Source organism: Oncorhynchus masou, chromosome 5, assembly GCF_036934945.1.
Source record: "Oncorhynchus masou masou isolate Uvic2021 chromosome 5, UVic_Omas_1.1, whole genome shotgun sequence".
Classification (NCBI taxonomy): domain Eukaryota; kingdom Metazoa; phylum Chordata; class Actinopteri; order Salmoniformes; family Salmonidae; genus Oncorhynchus; species Oncorhynchus masou.
In genome coordinates, this window is record NC_088216.1 from 504414 (window position 1) to 526369 (window position 21956).

Consider the following 21956-nt stretch of genomic DNA (forward strand, 5'->3'; position numbering starts at 1 on the left):
CTGAACTGTTCATGTTGATGACGCGATCCGTCCACTATATTATACGTCACACTCTGGCAGCGTCGCCTGAACATAAAAGACGCACATCGCCATCTGCTGATTGGAGTGGTCAACGCAGTTGAGATAAGAAAAAAGAAATTCATACAAAACGTGGTTCATTTAATTTAATTCATTAATATATTATTGTATTGAGACGTACAAAGGAAAGCATGTGATGATTGATTGGTGATCATTTAAAATTAGTGGTGAATGATGATGGAGGAAAACAAACCTAACTGCATGCACAGTCCCTGGTATATCACCAGACTGCATACAAACCTAACTGCATCTCCAGGCCCTGGTATATCACCAGACTGCATACAAACCTAACTGCATCCCCAGGTCCTGGTATATCATCAGACTGCATACAAACCTAACTGCATCCCCAGGTCCTGGTATATCATCAGACTGTTCAAACCTAACTGCATCCCCAGGCCCTGGTATATCATCAGACTGCATACAAACCTAACTGCATCCCCAGGTCCTGGTATATCAACAGACTGCATACAAACCTAACTGCATCCCCAGGTCCTGGTATATCATCAGACTGCATACAAACCTAACTGCATCCCCAGGCCCTGGTATATCATCAGACTGCATACAAACCTAACTGCATCCCCAGGTCCTGGTATATCACCAGACTGTTCAAACCTAACTGCATCCCCAGGTCCTGGTATATCACCAGACTGTTCAAACCTAACTGCATCCCCAGGTCCTGGTATATCACCAGACTGTTCAAACCTAACTGCATCCCCAGGCCCTGGTATATCACCAGACTGCATACAAACCTAACTGCATCCCCAGGTCCTGGTATATCACCAGACTGTTCAAACCTAACTGCATCCCCAGGCCCTGGTATATCACCAGACTGTTCAAACCTAACTGTATCCCCAGGTCCTGGTATATCACCAGACTGTTCAAACCTAACTGCATCTCCAGGCCCTGGTATATCAACAGACTGTTCAAACCTAACTGCATCCCCAGGCCCTGGTATATCAACAGACTGTTCAAACCTAACTGCATCCCCAGGCCCTGGTATATCACCAGACTGTTCAAACCTAACTGCATCCCCAGGTCCTGGTATATCATCAGACTGTTCAAACCTAACTGTATCCCCAGGCCCTGGTATATCAACAGACTGCATACAAACCTAACTGTATCCCCAGGTCCTGGTATATCACCAGACTGTTCAAACCTAACTGCATCCCCAGGTCCTGGTATATCACCAGACTGTTCAAACCTAACTGCATCCCCAGGCCCTGGTATATCACCAGACTGTTCAAACCTAACTGCATCTCCAGGTCCTGGTATATCACCAGACTGCATACAAACCTAACTGCATCCCCAGGTCCTGGTATATCATCAGACTGTTCAAACCTAACTGCATCCCCAGGCCCTGGTATATCACCAGACTGCATACAAACCTAACTGCATCTCCAGGTCCTGGTATATCACCAGACTGTTCAAACCTAACTGCATCCCCAGGCCCTGGTGCAGTGCCTTGCGAAAGTATTCGGCCCCCTTGAACTTTGCGACCTTTTGCCACATTTCAGGCTTCAAACATAAAGATATAAAACTGTATTTTTTTGTGAAGAATCAACAACGTGGGACACAATCATGAAGTGGAACGACATTTATTGGATATTTCAAACTTTTTTAACAAATCAAAAACTGAAAAATTGGGCGTGCAAAATTATTCAGCCCCCTTAAGTTAATACTTTGTAGCGCCACCTTTTGCTGCGATTACAGCTGTAAGTCGCTTGGGGTATGCCTCTATCAGTTTTGCACATCGAGAGACTGAAATTTTTCCCATTCCTCCTTGCAAAACAGCTCGAGCTCAGTGAGGTTGGATGGAGAGCATTTGTGAACAGCAGTTTTCAGTTCTTTCCACAGATTCTCGATTGGATTCAGGTCTGGACTTTGACTTGGCCATTCTAACAACTGGATATGTTTATTTTTGAAACATTCCATTGTAGATTTTGCTTTATGTTTTGGATCATTGTCTTGTTGGAAGACAAATCTCCGTCCCAGTCTCAGGTCTTTTGCAGACTCCATCAGGTTTTCTTCCAGAATGGTCCTGTATTTGGCTCCATCCATCTTCCCATCAATTTTAACCATCTTCCCTGTCCCTGCTGAAGAAAAGCAGGCCCAAACCATGATGCTGCCACCACCATGTTTGACAGTGGGTATGGTGTGTTCAGGGTGATGGGCTGTGTTGCTTTTACGCCAAACATAACGTTTTGCATTGTTGCCAAAAAGTTCAATTTTGGTTTCATCTGACCAGAGCACCTTCTTCCACATGTTTGGTGTGTCTCCCAGGTGGCTTGTGGCAAACTTTAAACGACACTATTTATGGATATCTTTAAGAAATGGCTTTCTTTTTGCCACTTCCATAAAGGCCAGATTTGTGCAATATATGACTGATTGTTGTCCCATGGACAGAGTCTCCCACCTCAGCTGTAGATCTCTGCAGTTCATCCAGAGTGATCATGGGCCTCTTGGCTGCATCTCTGACCAGTCTTCTCCTTGTATGAGCTGAAAGTTTAGAGGGCCGGCCAGGTCTTGGTAGATTTGCAGTGGTCTGATACTCCTTCCATTTCAATATTATCGCTTGCACAGTGCTCCTTGGGATGTTTAAAGCTTGGGAAATCTTTTTGTATCCAAACCCGGCTTTAAACTTCTTCACAACAGTATCTCGGACCTGCCTGGTGTGTTCCTTGTTCTTCATGATGCTCTCTGCGCTTTTAACGGACCTCTGAGACTATCACAGTGCAGGTGCATTTATACGGAGACTTGATTACACACAGGTGGATTGTATTTATCACCATTAGTCATTTAGGTCAACATTGGATCATTCAGAGATCCTCACTGAACTTCTGGAGAGAGTTTGCTGCAATGAAAGTAAAGGGGCTGAATAATTTTGCAACTGAAATGTGGCAAAAGGTCGCAAAGTTCAAGGGGGCCGAAAACTTTCGCAAGGCATTGTATGTTCTTCATGTCAACAACTCTTATCAACGTCATTAATATGTTCTTCATGTCAACAACTCTTATCAACGTCATTAATATGTTCTTCATGTCAACAACTCTTATCAACGTCATTAATATGTTCTTGATGTCAACAACTCTTATCAACTCTTATTAATATGTTCTTCATGTCAACAACTCTTATCAACTCTTATTAATATGTTCTTCATGTCAACAACTCTTATCAATATGTACTTCATGTCAACAACTCTTATCAATATGTACTTCATGTCAACAACTCTTATCAACTCTTATTAATATGTTCTTCATGTCAACAACTCTTATCAACTCTTATTAATATGTACTTCATGTCAACAACTCTTATCAACGTCATTAATATGTTCTTCATGTCAACAACTCTTATCAACTCTTATTAATATGTTCTTCATGTCAACAACTCTTATCAATGTTATCAGAACAACGTCATCACATTTTCATACACCTTTAGTTTGAAGACGAGTGCACTGTAACGACGTGGCCCTTTGGGGTGTATATCGTGACGAGTACACTGTCACGACATGGCCCTTTGGGGGTGTATCAAGAAATACACATTTTATTAAATCTATTTAATAAAATCTACAACTTTCCAAATCATATCATTAACATCTAAAGTGTTCATACTTGTATTCAATCAAATCCATAATCAAGATAAAATAAAATACACATTTTTAAAATATTAATCTGATTTCAGACATGATCATGTCTCGAGAGGAAAAAACTCAACTCGGCCTATTTTTTTTTAGTTTGTAAGATTTTCATACAAACATGACATCACATGGCATCAACAACATAGTGGAACATTGGAAAGGCTTTTCTACTGTGTGTTCCCTCTCATGTGTTTTCAGGCATCAACAACATTCTCAGCCAAAAACTTGTTAGAACACAGCATCTATATTGTCTTATTTTAGGTCCTGTGTCCAAGAAAATGTCTTTCCACAATTAGGTTCCCAAACTGACTGAACCCTCTTTCCAAACTGGGAATCCATCAGCCCAGAGCCTTGAACCAGGATCTCTAGTGGCACAGCTCGCACTACGATGCCTTAGACCACTGCGCCACTCGGGAAGGCTGTATTTTCTGATAGTTAAATCAGAGATTTTTTATCAGAGTATCTCTTGCCACATTGATTTCTCTCCTGTGTGTCCGCTGGTGTGTAATCAAACTGCTAGATGTAACAAAATTCTTCCCACATTGAACACAGCCATAAGGTTTCTCTCCTGTGTGTGTTCTCCGGTGTATAGTCAGACGGCTCGAAGTAACAAAACTCTTCTCACACTGATCACAGCTATAAGGTTTCTCTCCTGTGTGTGTTCTCTGGTGTACTATCAGGCAGCTTGAGTGAGTAAAACTCTTCCCACATTGATCACAGCTATAAGGTTTCTCTACTGTGTGTGTTCTCTGGTGTGATTTTAAATGTCCTGACTTAAGAAAACGCTTTCCACAGTCAGAGCAGTGGTAAGGCTTCTCTCCTGTGTGTGTTCTCTGGTGTATAGTCAGCTGGCTAGATGTTGTGAAACTCTTCCCACATTGATTACAGCTATAAGGTTTTTCACCTGTATGGATTCTCTCATGTCTTTTCAGGTCTGCTGAAGAGGTAAATCTCTTCCCACAGTCAGAGCAGCAGTGAGGTTTCTCTCCTGTGTGAATTCTCAAGTGTACTTTTAGTGAATCTGATCTTGAGTAACTCTTCCCACAGTCCGGGCAGTGGTGATATTTCTTCCCTGTGGGTCTCTGCTGGGGTTTCTTGAAGTTTTCTGCTCTGGAGAGACTCTTCTCTGCCTCGTCAGCATCATGATGTTGTTGAGGCTCCCCAGAGGATCCACGATAGTCTTGTCTCTCTCCTGTGTGAACAACAAAGTCAGACAGATGGTTAATGGCCCACAACAGCAGAAATCCACTGTTTATTTGAGGTAAAAGTTTATGCCCAGAGCATTATCTGAAAATAATGTTTAAATGCTTTTACAAACTTATTTGACAGTTATCTTAATATGAGTCGAGCAATAATATATATATTTTTTAGAAAAAAATACCGCTTCGTAGTAAAGTTGATGATTGTAGTTAGTGGTGACTAGAAATTGAGAAAAAAGTTATTAAAGTTGTTGAAATCCTAAGCAGTGTGCCAGATGACTTTTGGTCACCAATGTAGGCTCCTTTCTGTGTTAAGCTAAAATTGCGTCACGATGTACAATTCCGTTATAGAAACTCCTCCCTCCCCGAAGGTAACCGCTAGTTACGGATGTAGTAAACGCAGCAAAAAAAAAAGAAACGTCCCTTTTTCAGGACACCGTCTTTCAAAGATAAGAAATAACTTCACAGATCTTCATTGTAAAGGGTTTAAACACCGTTTCCCATGCTTGTTCAATGAACCATAAACAATAAATGAACATGCACCTGTGGAACGGTCATTAATTAAGACACTAACAGCAGGCAAGTAAGATCACAGTTATGAAAACTTAGGACACCAAAGAGGCCTTTCTACTGACTCTAAAAAACACCAAAAGAAAGATTCCCAGGGTCCCTGCTCATCTGCATGATTGTGCCTTAGGCATGCTGCAAGGGGGCATGAGGACTGCAGATGTGGCCAAGGCAATAAATTGCAATGTCCGTAGCCTAAGACAGCACTACAGGGAGACAGGACGGACAGCTGATCGTCCTCGCAGTGGCAGACCATGTGTAACAACACCTGCACAGGATCGGTACATCCGAACATCACACCTGCGGGACAGGTACAGGATGGCAACAACAACTGCCCGAGTTACACCAGGAACACACAATCCCTCCATCGGTGCTCAGACTGTCCGTAATAGTCTGAGAGAGGCTGGACTGAGGTCTTGTAGGCCTGTTGTAAGGCAGGTCCTCGCCAGACATCACCGGCAACGACATCGACCTATGGGCACAAACACACCCACTTTTTGCCAGTGACGAGTCGCGTTTATTGTCGAAGGAATGAGGCCTGTACTCTGGAGCAAGATCAATTTGGAGGTAGAGGGTCCGTCATGGTCTGGGGCGGTGTGTCACAGCATTATTGGACTGAGCTTGTTGTTATTGCAGGCAATCTCAACGCTGTGCGTTACAGGGAAGACATCCTCCTCCCTCATGTGGTATCCTTCCTGCAGGCTCATCCTGACATGACCCTCCAGCATGACAATGCCGCCAGCCATACTGCTTGTTCTGTGCGTGAATTCCTGCAAGACAGAAATGTCAATGTTCTGCCATGGCCAGCGAAGAGCCCGGATCGCAATCCCATTGAGCACACCTGGGACCTGTTGGATCGGAGGGTGAGGGCTAGGGCCATTCCATGCTAATTCACAGTGCATTATCTGCTAATTCACAGTGCATTATCTGCTAATTCACAGTGCATTGTCTACTAATTCACAGTACATCGTCTGCTCATTCACAGTGCATTATCTATTAATTCACAGTGCATTATCTACTAATTCACAGTGTATTATCTGCTAATTCACAGTGCATTATCTGCTAATCCACAGTGCATTATCTGCTAATCCACAGTGCATTATCTGCTAATTCACAGTGCATTATCTGCTAATTCACAGTGCATTATCTGCTAATTCACAGTGCATTATCTACTTATTCACAATGTATTCTGAATATTACAGCGCAAGATCAGGATGCTACTGAAGGAAACTCACATTAAGCTCTGTGTCTATTCACTAATTCACCACCGTGGGGGAAAACTCAGGGGAGTTCTCATAGGCTGACAGCAAAAATAGCCTCCATTTACAGGTTGCTTATGAGTGCATTTCACATTACTTTTGGATAATATTTGATGTATTTATTTAACCTTTATTTTACTAGGCAAGTCCGTTAACAACAAATTCTTATTTACAATGACGGCCTACCAGGGAACAGTGAGTTAACTGCCTTGTTCAGAGGCAGAACGACAGATTTTTTTTACCTTGTCAGCTTGGGGATTTCGATCTAGCAACCTTTCGGTCACTGGACCAACACTCTAACCACGAGGCTACCTGCCGCACCAATTGTAAGGCTTATTTGAATGTCCTGCTTAATATAATGTTTGTGTCATCGTTGCAAATCAATGCATAATCAACAACAATGTAGTAATCAATAACAATAATCAATAGCAATGCAATAATCAATAGCAATGCAATAATCAATAACAATAATCAATAACAATGCAATAATCAATAACAATATTCAACAACAATGTAATAATCAACAACAATGTAATAATCAATAACAATAATAAATAACAACGTAATAATCAATAGCAATAATCAATAACAATGTAATAATCAATAACAATGCAATAATCAATAACAATAATCAATAACAATGTAATAATCAATAATGTAATCAATAACAATACAGAACAAAACAGGGTCAGTACCATATTAACAATGTACAGGGATACTGGAGTGATGGAGGTAGATATGTATAGGGGACAGGGATACTGGAGTGATGGAGGTAGATATGTAGAGGGGTAATAATCAATAACAATGTAATAATCAATAATGTAATCAATAACAATACAGAACAAAACAGGGTCAGTACCATATTAACAATGTACAGGGATACTGGAGTGATGGAGGTAGATATGTATAGGGGACAGGGATACTGGAGTGATGGAGGTAGATATGTAGAGGGGTAAGGTGACTATATACAGGGATACTGGAGTGATGGAGGTAGATATGTAGAGGGGTAAGGTGACTATATACAGGGATACTGGAGTGATGGAGGTAGATATGTAGAGGGGTAAGGTGACTATATACAGGGATACTGGAGTGATGGAGGTAGATATGTAGAGGGGTAAGGTGACTATATACAGGGATACTGGAGTGATGGAGGTAGATATGTAGAGGGTAAGGTGACTATATACAGGGTCAGTACCATATTTACATTTACATTTAAGTCATTTGGCAGACGCTCTTATCCAGAGCGACTTACAAATTGGTGAATTCACCTTATGACATCCAGTGGAACAGCCACTTTACAATAGTGCATCTAAATCATTTAAGGGGGGGGTGAGAAGGATTACTTTATCCTATCCTAGGTATTCCTTAAAGAGGTGGGGTTTCAGGTGTCTCCGGAAGGTGGTGATTGACTCCGCTGTCCTGGCGTCGTGAGGGAGTTTGTTCCACCATTGGGGGGCCAGAGCAGCGAACAGTTTTGACTGGGCTGAGCGGGAACTGTACTTCCTCAGTGGTAGGGAGGCGAGCAGGCCAGAGGTGGATGAACGCAGTGCCCTTGTTTGGGTGTAGGGCCTGATCAGAGCCTGGAGGTACTGCGGTGCCGTTCCCCTCACAGCTCCGTTAACAATGTACAGGGATACTGGGGTGATGGAGGTAGTTATGTAGAGGGTAAGGTGACTATATACGGGGTCAATACCATATTAACAATGTACAGGGATACTGGGGTGATGGAGGTAGATATGTATAGGGGGAAGGTGACAGTGATACTGGAGTGATGGAGGTAGATATGTATAGGGGTACGGAGACAGGGATACTGGAGTGATGGAGGTAGATATGTAGAGGGTAAGGTGACTATATACAGGGTCAGTACCATATTAACAATGTACAGGGATACTGGGGTGATGGAGGTAGATATGTATAGGGGGAAGGTGACAGTGATACTGGAGTGATGGAGGTAGATATATATCGGGGTAATGAGACAGGGATACTGGAGTGATGGAGGTAGATATGTATAGGGGACAGGGATACTGGAGTGATGGAGGTAGATATGTAGAGGGGGAAGGGGACAGGGATACTGGAGTGATGGAGGTAGATATGTAGAGGGTTAAGGTGACTATATACAGGGATACTGGAGTGATGGAGGTAGATATGTATAGGGGGAAGGTGACAGGGATACTGGAGTGATGGAGGTAGATATGTATAGGGGGAAGGTGACAGGAATACTGGAGTGATGGAGGTAGATATGTATAGGGGGAAGGTGGTAGGAGTGATGGAGGTAGATATGTATAGGGATAAGGTGACAGGGATACTGGAGTGATGGAGGTAGATATGTATAGGGGCAAGGAGACAGGGATACTGGAGTGATGGAGGTAGATATGTATAGGGGTACGGAGACAGGGATACTGGAGTGATGGAGGTAGATATGTATAGGGGGAAGGAGACAGGGATACTGGAGTGATGGAGGTAGATATGTATAGGGGTAAGGTGACTATATACAGGGTCAGTACCATATTAACAATGTACAGGTATACTGGAGTAATGGAGGTAGATATGTAGAGGGGGAAGGTGACTATATACAGGGTCAATACCATATTAACAATGTACAGGGATACTGGGGTGATGGAGGTAGATATGTATAGGGAGAAGGGGACAGGGATACTGGAGTGATGGAGGTAGATATGTATAGGGGGAAGGGGACAGGAATACTGGAGTGATGGAGGTAGATATGTATAGGGATAAGGGGACAGGGATACTGGAGTGATGGAGGTAGATATGTATAGGGGTAAGGTGACTATATATAGGGTCAGTACCATATTAACAATGTACAGGAATACTGGAGTGATGGAGGTAGATATGTATAGGGGGAAGGGGACAGGAATACTGGAGTGATGGAGGTAGATATGTATAGGGATAAGGGGACAGGGATACTGGAGTGATGGAGGTAGATATGTATAGGGGTAAGGTGACTATATATAGGGTCAGTACCATATTAACAATGTACAGGAATACTGGAGTGATGGAGGTAGATATGTATAGGGGGAAGGGGACAGGGATACTGGAGTGATGGAGATAGATATGTATAGGGATAAGGGGACAGGGATACTGGAGTGATGGAGGTAGATATGTATAGGGGGAAGGTGACAGGGATACTGGAGTGATGGAGGTAGATATGTATAGGGGGAAGGGGACAGGAATACTGGAGTGATGGAGGTAGATATGTATAGGGAGAAGGGGACAGGGATACTGGAGTGATGGAGGTAGATATGTATAGGGGGAAGGGGACAGGAATACTGGAGTGATGGAGGTAGATATGTATAGGGATAAGGGGACAGGGATACTGGAGTGATGGAGGTAGATATGTATAGGGGTAAGGTGACTATATATAGGGTCAGTACCATATTAACAATGTACAGGAATACTGGAGTGATGGAGGTAGATATGTATAGGGGGAAGGGGACAGGGATACTGGAGTGATGGAGGTAGATATGTATAGGGATAAGGGGACAGGGATACTGGAGTGATGGAGGTAGATATGTATAGGGGGAAGGTGACAGGGATACTGGAGTGATGGAGGTAGATATGTATAGGGGGAAGGGGACAGGAATACTGGAGTGATGGAGGTAGATATGTATAGGGATAAGGGGACAGGGATACTGGAGTGATGGAGGTAGATATGTATAGGGGGAAGGTGACAGGGATACTGGAGTGATGGAGGTAGATATGTATAGGGGTAAGGTGACTATATATAGGGTCAGTACCATATTAACAATGTACAGGAATACTGGAGTGATGGAGGTAGATATGTATAGGGATAAGGGGACAGGGATACTGGAGTGATGGAGGTAGATATGTATAGGGGTAAGGTGACTATATATAGGGTCAGTACCATATTAACAATGTACAGGAATACTGGAGTGATGGAGGTAGATATGTATAGGGGGAAGGGGACAGGGATACTGGAGTGATGGAGGTAGATATGTATAGGGATAAGGGGACAGGGATACTGGAGTGATGGAGGTAGATATGTATAGGGGGAAGGTGACAGGGATACTGGAGTGATGGAGGTAGATATGTATAGGGGGAAGGTGACAGGGATACTGGAGTGATGGAGGTAGATATGTATAGGGATAAGGGGACAGGGATACTGGAGTGATGGAGGTAGATATGTATAGGGGGAAGGTGACAGGGATACTGGAGTGATGGAGGTAGATATGTATAGGGGTAAGGTGACTATATACAGGGTCAGTACCATATTAACAATGTACAGGTATACTGGAGTGATGGAGGTAGATATGTATAGGGGACAGGGATACTGGAGTGATGGAGGTAGATATGTATAGGGGGAAGGGGACAGGGATACTGGAGTGATGGAGGTAGATATGTATAGGGGACAGGGATACTGGAGTGATGGAGGTAGATATGTATAGGGATAAGGGGACAGGGATACTGGAGTGATGGAGGTAGATATGTATAGGGGTAAGGGGACAGGAATACTGGAGTGATGGAGGTAGATATGTATAGGGATAAGGGGACAGGGATACTGGAGTAGAGATCTACCGATTGGCCAATTAATTAGGGCCGATTTCAAGTTTTCATAACAAATCGGTAATCTGTATTTTCGAATACCGATTTTTAAACATGAAATAAAGGGCGAGAGAATAGAAGCTTATTTGACGTGTCAAATTAAAAGCTTATTAAACACGTCAAATAGTGTTATTTGACGCGTATCTTTTTTGAGACGCAAAGACCCAAACGGTGTTCCATAGTATGTTGTGAAGCAGTGACGCAAATACTGTGTAACTCCGGTAGGGAATTTACATCTGTGTGTACCGGTGCTCGACCAGTTGGCGAAAGCCAACATCCTCCACGACGGAGAATGGTTGATTGTCAAGGGAAATGAATTCCATTATCTTGGCGTTAATGTATTTCGCCTTTGAGTTGTCTCGCTGAAATGTGCTTACTCTTTCAAATGACCGCTAGATCCACACAGCAGACATTGTGGGCTAGTTTAGGAATGCTGTGTTGACCGTGTACATTTTACGCGGCGTCATTACGTCATGTAACCTTCGTTACACGTCAGCTTTCCATGTACATACTGATCAGTTTTAAACTAGACATTGGGCCGATACTGATGTTGACATTTTTAGTTAATAATATTGTACTTTATATCTTATTATAACGACATGACAAAATGGGACATAATTATTAATTACTTATTAAACAGCTGTAACAAGATGTCCACCACAGGAAATCCTCGCTGGAACTCGTCGTTATAGAAAGTTCCGCGACTGATTCTTGAAGAATATAACTGATAAACGCCTCATATACACAGAGTTTACAAAACATCAGGAAACACCGTCTCTTACCATGACACTCATTGATGTCACTTGTTAAAATCCACTTCAAAATCAGTGTCGATGAAAAGGAAGAGACAGGTTAAAATAAATGTTTGCTTTTTAAGCCTCGAGACCACTGAGACATGGATTGTGTATGTGTGCCTATTCAGAGGGTGGGTGAAGATTTAAGTGCCTTCAAACGGGGCATTGTAGTAGGTACCAGGAGCATGAGGCAGCCATAGTGTGTGCTTCTGTTATTAAGACGTTACTTACTGGTTTTAATCAGTTCCCCAACCTCTTCTTCTTCTTCTTCTTCCAATATGACAGTTATCTCTCCTTCCTCTTCTTTTACTGTAACATCCTCCTCTTTCACTCTGAACGCGTCTTCCTCTTCTTTCACTGCAACATCCTCACCCTCTACTTCTTGTTTTACTGTAACATCCTCCACTTTTGTTACTGTGACATCCTCCTCTTCCTCCTCCTCTTTCACTACAATGTTCAGCCACCGACCCTCTTTCTCTGTCCAGCAGACCTCCTCGTCTCCAACAGGAGGAGAGTAGCGCAGGGAGCTCATGGTCGGTGATGTTAGCTAATAGTTAGCTAGCTAGGCTAAAGCTAACTTAACCAGTCAGCTAGCTGTCCAATAACAATGTAAATATGAAATTAAATCAGATAACTAACTAGACGACAGAAGTGTGTTTAAAACACAATGGCTAATATACACCAAAGCGTCTAAAGAGCTTTATTGGTTCGTCTATTTTGTCCTGCAAGCTACCGAGGTGTCTGACTAACTGTTGCTGCTGTTGAAAGAAGCGTTCCGTCCACTACATTATACGTCACACCAGCAGCATCGCCTTAAATTCCCAGACCGCCATCTGCTGACTGGAGTGGTAACGCAGTTGAGTAAAATGTATATTTAAAATTTGATGCAAAAAGTGAATCACTTTTTAACGATTGTTTTTATTTGATTTCAATCATTATAGCATTATATGAAAGGTACATAAAGGGAATTAATTTCAAATTGGCTGTATTGCCATGGAAACAAATTGAGATGACAAAACAACCCAAACAACACATGGAAACATCTCAAATACATTTCAAGTGTTATATTACCAGTGTTTTAGCAATGTGCAAATAGTTGTAGTACGAATAGTATGTAAATAAATAAACAAATAAATATACGTGGTATTTACAATGTTGTTTGTGTTCCACTGGAAGTGGACAGTGGTGGAAAAAGTACTAGAAAATGACTAGTAAAAGTGAAAGTCACCCAGTAAAATACTAACTTGAGTAAAAGTCTAGTATAAAGTCTAGTATTTGGTTTTAAATATACTTAAGAATCAAAAGTAAAAAATATAAATCATTTAAAATTCCTTATATTAAACAAACCAGATGGCCCCATCTTCATTTTAATTAACGATAGCCAGGCGGCTAGCCAGGGGCACACTCCAACACTCAGACATAATTTACAAACAAAGCATTTGTGTTTAGTGAGTCTGTCAGATCAGAGGCAGTAGGGACGACCATGTGACATGATGAAAGATGTTTCAAGTTTTCAAGTCAGAACCCATCACTACCAACACACAGTGTGAGGTAGCTATACAATTATATTTTTAGTAACGGAGTGTTTTCCAGACGAGGGTGGAATAGATGGCTAACAGTAGCTAGCTTACGTTAGCTAAGGTCAGTCGAAGATAGAATGAACAAACATGTTTACTCTGCTGAAGGTAGCTACCAGTCTAGCAGTGACTACCAGTACCGTGGCGTAAGTGAAATTGATTTAACAATCAGAGTTTAATACAGAACCAGCCAGGCTAGCAAGCTAACTTACCCAGCCAGGCTAGCAAGCTAACTTACCCAGCCAGGCTAGCAAGCTAACTTACCCAGCCAGTCTAGCAAGCTAACTTACCCAGCCAGGCTAGCAAGCTAACTTACCCAGCCAGGCTAGCAAGCTAACTTACCCAGCCAGGCTAGCAAGCTAACTTACCCAGCCAGGCTAGCAAGCTAACTTACCCAGCCAGGCTAGCAAGCTAACTTACCCAGCCAGGCTAGCTAGCTAACTTACCCAGCCAGGCTAGCTAGCTAATTTACCCAGCTAGGCTAGCAAGCTAACCAATGTTACGAATCTTCTGTTTTGTTGTGAAGGGAAAAATAATCTAAGCTTAGGTTTTCTGGGTCTCTTTTATTTGGTTGGTTGGGTTTTGAATAAGACTCTACCAACCTTGCACAACTCATATATTCATTGTTTTTTTGTGACAATTGCTGAAGCTCAGTTTTGATTGGGAATCATTGATGGAATAGATGGCTTACCATCTGTTAGGTTCTAATTTCTCAGAGTAAATAACTCACGGACACTAGAGAAGCTTAAGCAAATTTAATTCTTCCCAAAGGGTCGTTACAGCTGTAATTCAGACAACAACATGTTTCCACCATCACCAGTATATACACACCACTTGGGACACTCCTCTCCAATCCTTACATCTTATCCCCTTCAGGGGATCTGACCTGACCTCCTGACCTCAACCCCTCTTTCGCCTAATCCACAGATGTCCATCCGCTTACCCTATAGCAATCCTGTGATCTCCTCCAGTCCATCCAACACATTCCACAGCCATTACTCAGCTAGGCTAGCATCTGTCTTTCTACAGAGAACCATTAACCTCTGACATACAAACCCAGTCTCTCATCCACTCCTTTATTTACTTACGTGTATAACAATGTTCCAAGTTTACCCAGGGAAAGGGGTTAGGGTCCCAGGGTCAGGGTTTCCAGGGTTAGGGTCCCAGGATCAGGGTTCCAGGGTCAGAGTCCCAGGGAAAGGGGTTAGGGTCCCAGGGTCAGAGTCCCAGGGTCAGGGAAAGGGGTTAGGGTCCCAAGGTTAGGGTCCCAGCGAAAGGGTTCAGGGTCCCAGGGTTAGAGTCCCAGGGTCAGAGTTCCAGGGTTAGGGTCCGAGGGTCAGGGTCCCAGGGTTTATAGAAGACTGAAATGAGTTTTCTTAGCTTACTCTGTTTCTGAAGAGGGATGGAAATGATGGTTGATTTGGAAAAATGGAGTATACTCTCAGCCAATCAGCCAATCAGCCAATCAGCCAATCAGCCAGCAGCCACAGGTAATCAGGATGCTTTCATACCTACTTTTCCAAAATGAACTTGCTCAGGCTTTTGGAGAGCAACGTCAATGAAACCTGGAGTCGAGGCTACATGATATTAAAAAATACATTTTTCTGTTTATATGCAGCAATATCTGGAATGTGAAAACTTCTAGGGTCTCCAACTACACCAAAACATCACATGTATTGTCCTGATGCTCCATCTATAACATTTTCTATAAATGTTCCACCATTTACAAAATTAAAATTGTGATCATTTGACATTAGATCAATCAAAAGTGGTAGGATTTTTAAATACAAGTTGAACACACACACACTCACACACTACCACATCAAAAGTTATCACAAATAGATCATTCCACACTCTGTTCTACTACCCAGGTCTAGTATTGGAGATCATTCTACACTCTCTGTTCTACTACCCAGGTCTGGTGTTGGAGATCATTCTACACTCTGTGGCTCTTGCCTTGTGTTTTGCCAGGGAGTCTGATCGAAGAAAACCCTTCCCACACTGATCACAGCTATAAGGCTTCTCTCCTGTATGTTTTCTCTGGTGTCTTCTCAGGCCACTTGAGGCAGAAAAGCTAATTCCACAGTCAAGGCAGTGGTAAGGTTTCTCACCTGTGTGTATTCGTTTATGAATAGATAGGGTTGTGGAGAGAGAAAAACTATCCCCACATACATCACAGCTATACGGTTTCTCTCCGGTATGTTTAGACTGGTGTGTTTTCAGGCCGCTGAAGGTAATATAGCTCATTCCACAGTCGGAGCAGTGAAATGGTTTCTCCCTAGTGTGGATTCGTTTGTGAGTAGCCAGGGCTGTCCGGGCAGCAAAAGTCTTCTCAGTGTGTACTCTCTGGTGTGATATCATTCCACCTGAGGTTGTAAAACTCATCCCACAGTCAGAGCAGATGTATGGTTTCTCTCCAGTGTGGATTCTCTGATGTGATATCAGTCTACATGAGGTAGTAAAACCCATCCCGCAATCTGAGCAGTGGTACGGTTTCTCTCCAGTGTGGGTTCTCTGGTGTAATTGCATTCCGACTGAGGAAGTAAACCTCCTCCCACAGTCTGAGCAGTGGTATACTTTCTCTCCGGTGTGGAACCTCTGGTGTTTTTTAAGAGCTGATGAATATTTGTAACCTTTCCCACAGTCAGAGCAGCAGTGAGTTTTCGTTTTGGGTCTCTGCTGGTGTTTCTTGAGGTGTGCTGATGCGGAGAGACTCTCCTCTGCCTCGTCAGCATCATGATGTTGTTGTTGAGGCTCCCCAGAGGATCCACGGTTGTCACGCGTCTCTCCTGTGTGAACGACAGAGTCAGACGGTTAACTCGTGACCTTCAAAAAACATGAAAGAGTCTTTAGGCACCGCTGTTAAACTCCAGTCGTACAGTAGCATAACTGTCTTATTGCTAAAGATATTAGATCCAACATGGAGGATAAGTGTCTTACTACTAGGGATATTAGATCCAACATGGAGGATAAGTGTCTAATTACTAAAGATATTAGATCCAACATAGAGGATAACTGACTTATTGCTAAAGATATTAGATCCAACATGGAGGATAAGTGTCTTACTACTAGATATATTAGATCCAACATGGAGGATAACTGTCTTACTACTAGATATATTAGATCCAACATGGAGGATAACTGTCTTACTACTAGGGATATTAGATCCAACATGGAGGATAAGTGTCTAATTACTAAAGATATTAGATCCAACATGGAGGATAACTGACTTATTGCTAAAGATATTAGATCCAACATGGAGGATAAGTGCCTTACTACTAGATATATTAGATCCAACATGGAGGATAACTGTCTTACTACTAGAGATATTAGATCCAACATGGAGGATAAGTGTCTTATTGCTAAAGATATTAGATCCAACATGGAGGATAAGTGCCTTACTACTAGATATATTAGATCCAACATGGAGGATAAGTGCCTTACTACTAGAGATATTAGATCCAACATGGAGGATAAGTGTCTTACTACTAGGGATATTAGATCCAGCATGGAGGATAACTGTCTTATTGCTAAAGATATTAGATCCAACATGGAGGATAAGTGTCTTACTACTAGAGATATTAGATCCAACATGGAGGATAACTGTCTTATTGCTAAAGATATTAGATCCAACATGAAGGATAACCGTCTTATTACTAGAGATATTAGATCCAACATGGAGGATAACTGTCTTATTACTAGAGATATTAGATCCAACATGGAGGATAAGTGTCTTATTGCTAAAGATATTAGATCCAACATGAAGGATAACCGTCTTATTACTAGAGATATTAGATCCAACATGGAGCACGACATAAGTGTCTTCACCAGCATAGGGAACGAGACACCAAAATATTCTGGACATTCCTTGCATCAGAGTGGTCATTCTGTTGCTGATTAAATCTTGGATAGGAATCTGCAGCTGAAACGATAAAGCGTCTTGCTAATAAACTGAAGAATGGGGGTGGAGAAATGTATACAACAGGTGAGTCTAATCCTGAATGCTGATTGGTTAAAACCGCATTCCAGCTGGTGTCTATTCCACAAGCTACCACCGGCTAAATCTACAACATTAAAATGAAAATGTACTTTGTTTCATCTGACTGCACAATCCACTGTCTCATCAGCCCAGCCAGGCAATTTATAACCTTTATCTCCACTATAAAAAGCATCTAGACATTATCTCACGTCTTTTAGACTAACATTTAGTTTTCAACAATGGAGATTTGTATAAACCTTGCTGTCTGTCTCTCTGACATTTGCAACATTGTTTGTGTAGGGGTCTGGACGAGAGAGAGAGTCAGGTAGCGTTTCTCATCCAGTCGAAATCATGAATCAGCTGGCATCATATATAGCATGGTCAACTATGGCTAACTGAAGCTGGAAAGACTGCAAACAAAATGCACTTCGTTTCGTTTGACCTTTTTCAATTTACATTTCCGTAATATTTCTATTCCAGGCGAAATCGTGCCTCATCTCATTGTTATGGATTTATCCAAATAAATGTTACTAGAAAACAGCTTAAACAAATGCAGCTACTTTGCTGTGATTCTGCATAGCTGTACTGTTTGACGTGACTGTAAATTAGCCGCAGTTGGATTGATAGCAAGCGAGGGATAAGAACGTTACCAGTCAGTATGGCAATGGAACATTTAGAACGAACGACTGAGTCGCGTCTATATAGAACAAGAAGAACGAACGACTGGTTCGCGTCTATCGATATAGAACAAAAATAGCTAGCAACCCTAGATTTGTATCTGGACCTTATAATTGTGGAAGGATGAAATAGTATGAATAAATTAATCAAAATTACGTTTTTAATGAAAATATGTCAATCATTATTTGAATATGTTGGTAACGCGTTGTATAAACCTGATAATTCCAATTGAAGCCGGTGTTTTGTTGGATATATTGGCACGGTTTGCCTGGCCCATACGAACAACACCCGTGCCAATATACAACAAACACCAGCTTCGTGGGCATTATCACTTAAGTAACCGCTCTCAAATTCATAGACAGACCTATGGATGCAAACCATCCATGATATCAACATTATAGCTTTAACTATGTTGAGGCAATACAGTGTTCGTTTACATTTAATTAGTTTACAGAGTAAACAAAGCTTCTATTTGGGGTTTCTGATGGGTTATGACAGTTGAACTAAAGCTCATGAGGCATTCATAGTGTGCGCTACTGTTAGGACAATACTTACTGGTGTTAATCAGTTCTCCAATCTCCTCTTCCTCCTCCAATATGACAGTTATCTCTCCTTCCTCCTTCATTACAAAAACGGTATCCTCCTCTTTCTCTTCCTCCTCCACCTTAACATCCTCCTCCATTTTCACTCGGAACGCTTCTTCCTCTTCTTTCACTGAAATGTCCATCTCTTCTTCCTCTTCTTTTACACTAACATCATCCTCCTCTTTCTCTTCTTCCTCTTCTTTTACACTAACATCCTCCTCCTCTTTCACTCTGAACGCGTCTTCCTCTTCTTTCACTGAAACGTCTTCCTCTTCTTGTTTCACTGTAACAGCCTCCTCTTCCTCCTCCTCTTTCACTTCTTTAACAGAAGAGTAGTTTAGTGACCTCATGGTCGGAGATGTTAGCTAGCTATGCTAGTGCTAACTTAACCAGCCAGCTAGCTGACCAAAAACAACAACGTAAATATTACATTAATTGTGACAACGAACTAGATGACATAAATGTGTCCAAACACCGTGGCTAATATACCAGAAAGCGTCAAGAGGGCTTTAATGTTTCAGCTATTTTTGGTTTCGAGATGGCTGACTAGCTGTTGTTGCGTAAAAAAAAGAAGAGTTCCGTCCACTAAATAACACGTCACAGTCAGCAGCCATCTGCTGACTGGAGTGGGTAATGCAGTTGAGGGAAACATTTTATTTTATTTAGATGCAAAAAGTGAATACCTTTTAACGATTTGTTTAAAAAATATATCTATATATTTAAATGATAATATTATAACATTATATGAAACGTATATAAAGGGAACCATGCATTGATTAATGCAAATACAAAGTGATGATTTGAAACATTTAGGCTGAGTCAATCAGAATCTGCTTGATGTCATCGTCCATTTCTCTCTCTCTCAATTCAATTAAATTCAAGGGCTTTATTGGCATGGGTAACATGTGTTAACATTGCCAAAGCAAGTAAGGTAGATAATATATAAAGTGAAATAAACAATACAAATTAACAGTAGACATCACACATACAGCAGTTTCAAAACAATAAAGACATTACAAATGTCATATTATATATATATACAGTGTTTTTACAATGTACAAATGGTAAAGGACACAAGATAAAATAAATAAGCATAGATATGGGTTGTATTTACAATGGTGCGTGTTCTTCACTGGTTGCCCTTTTCTCGTGGCAACAGGTCACAAATCTTGCTGCTCTGATGGCACACTGTGGAATTTCACCCAGTAGATATGGGAGTTTTCAAAATTGGATTTGTTTTCGAATTCTTTGTGGATCTGTGTAATCTGAGGGAAATATGTCTCTCTATTATGGTCATACATTGGGCAGGAGGTTAGGAAGTGCAGCTCAGTTTCCACCTCATTTTGTGGGCAGTGAGCACATAGCCTGTCTTCTCTTGAGAGCCATGTCTGCCTACGGCGGCCTTTCTCAATAGCAAGGCTATGCTCGCTGAGTCTGTACATAGTCAAAGCTTTCCTTAATTTTGGGTCGGTCACAGTGGTCAGGTATTCTGCCGCTGTGTACTCTCTGTGTAGGGCCAAATAGCCTTCTAGTTTGCTCTGTTTTTTTGTTAATTCTTTCCAATGTGTCAAGTAATTATCTTTTTGTTTTCTCATGATTTGGTTGGGTCTAATTGTGCTGCTGTCATGGGGCTCTGTAGGGTGTGTTTGTGAACAGAGCCCCAGGACCAGCTTGCTTAGGGGACTCTTCTCCAGGTTCATCTCTCTGTAGGTGATGGCTTTGTTGTGGAAGGTTTGGGAATCGCTTCCTTTTAGGTGGTTATAGAATTTAACAGCTCTTTTCTGATTTTGATAATTAGTGGGTATCGGCCTAATTCTGCTCTGCATGCATTATTTGGTGTTCTACGTTGTACACGGAGGATATTTTTGCAGAATTCTGCGTGCAGAGTCTCAATTTGGTGTTTGTCCCATTTTGTGAAGTCTTGGTTGGTGAGCGGACCCCAGACCTCGCAACCATAAAGGGCAATGGGCTCTATGACTGATTCAAGTTGTTTTTAGCCAAATCCTAATTGGTATGTTGAAATTTACGTTCCTTTTGATGGCATAGAATGCCCTTCTTGCCTTGTCTCTCAGATCGTTCACAGCTTTGTGGGAAGTTACCTGTGGCGCTGATGTTTAGGCCAAGGTATGTATAGTTTTTTGTGTGCTCTAGGGCAACAGTGTCTAGATGGAATTTGTATTTGTGGTCCTGGTGACTGGACCTTTTTGGAACACCATTATTTTGGTCTTACTGAGATTTACTGTCAGGGCCCAGGTCTGACAGAATCTGTGCATAAGATCTAGGTGCTGCTGTAGGCCCTCCTTGGTTGGTGACAGAAGCACCAGATCATCAGCAAACAGCAGACATTTGACTTCAGATTCTAGTAGGGTGAGGCCGGGTGCTGCAGACTTTTCTAGTGCCCGCGCCAGTTCGTTGATATATATGTTGAAGAGGGTGGGGCTTAAGCTGCATCCCTGTCTCAACCCACGACCCTGTGAAGAAATGTGTGTGTTTTTTGCCAATTTTAACCGCACACTTGTTGTTTGTGTACATGGATTTTATGATGTCGTATGTTTTACCCCCAACACCACTTTCCATCAGTTTGTATAGCAGACCCTCATGCCAAATTGAGTCGAAGGCTTTTTTGAAATCAACAAAGCATGAGAAGACTTTGCCTTTGTTTTGGTTTGTTTGGTTGTCAATTAGGTGTGCAGGGTGAATACATGGTCTGTTGTACGGTAATTTGGTAAAAAGCCAATTTGACATTTGCTCAGTTCATTGTTTTCATTGAGGAAGTGTACGAGTCTGCTGTTAATGATAATGCAGAGGTTACTGTTGACGCATATTCCACAGTAGTTATTGGGGTCAAATTTGTCTCCATTTTTGTGGATTGGGGTGATCAGTCCTTGGTTCCAAATATTGGGGAAGATGCCAGAGCTAAGGATCATGTTAAAGAGTTTTAGTATAGCCAATTGGAATTTGTTGTCTGTATATTTGATCATTTCATTGAGGATACCATCAACACCACAGGCCTTTTTGGGTTGCAGGG

At 41.9% G+C, this 21956-nt stretch overlaps 2 protein-coding genes across 2 annotated transcripts; both read right to left on the minus strand.

The window, feature by feature from the left end:
- Positions 1 to 2295: 2295 nt before the first annotated feature.
- Positions 2296 to 12876, minus strand: LOC135530465 (gastrula zinc finger protein XlCGF17.1-like). The gene is made up of 2 exons (XM_064958784.1): positions 12342 to 12876; positions 2296 to 4902 (listed from the first exon to the last, which is right to left on the minus strand). The coding sequence occupies exons 1-2, from the start codon at positions 12640 to 12642 to the stop codon at positions 4151 to 4153; spliced, it is 1053 nt and encodes a 350-aa protein (XP_064814856.1). The 5' UTR covers positions 12643 to 12876; the 3' UTR covers positions 2296 to 4150.
- A 1551-nt stretch (positions 12877 to 14427) lies between these two features.
- LOC135530454 (zinc finger protein OZF-like) lies at positions 14428 to 19452 on the minus strand. The gene is made up of 2 exons (XM_064958773.1): positions 18900 to 19452; positions 14428 to 16476 (listed from the first exon to the last, which is right to left on the minus strand). The coding sequence occupies exons 1-2, from the start codon at positions 19276 to 19278 to the stop codon at positions 15596 to 15598; spliced, it is 1260 nt and encodes a 419-aa protein (XP_064814845.1). The 5' UTR covers positions 19279 to 19452; the 3' UTR covers positions 14428 to 15595.
- Between the last annotated feature and the right edge of the window lie 2504 nt (positions 19453 to 21956).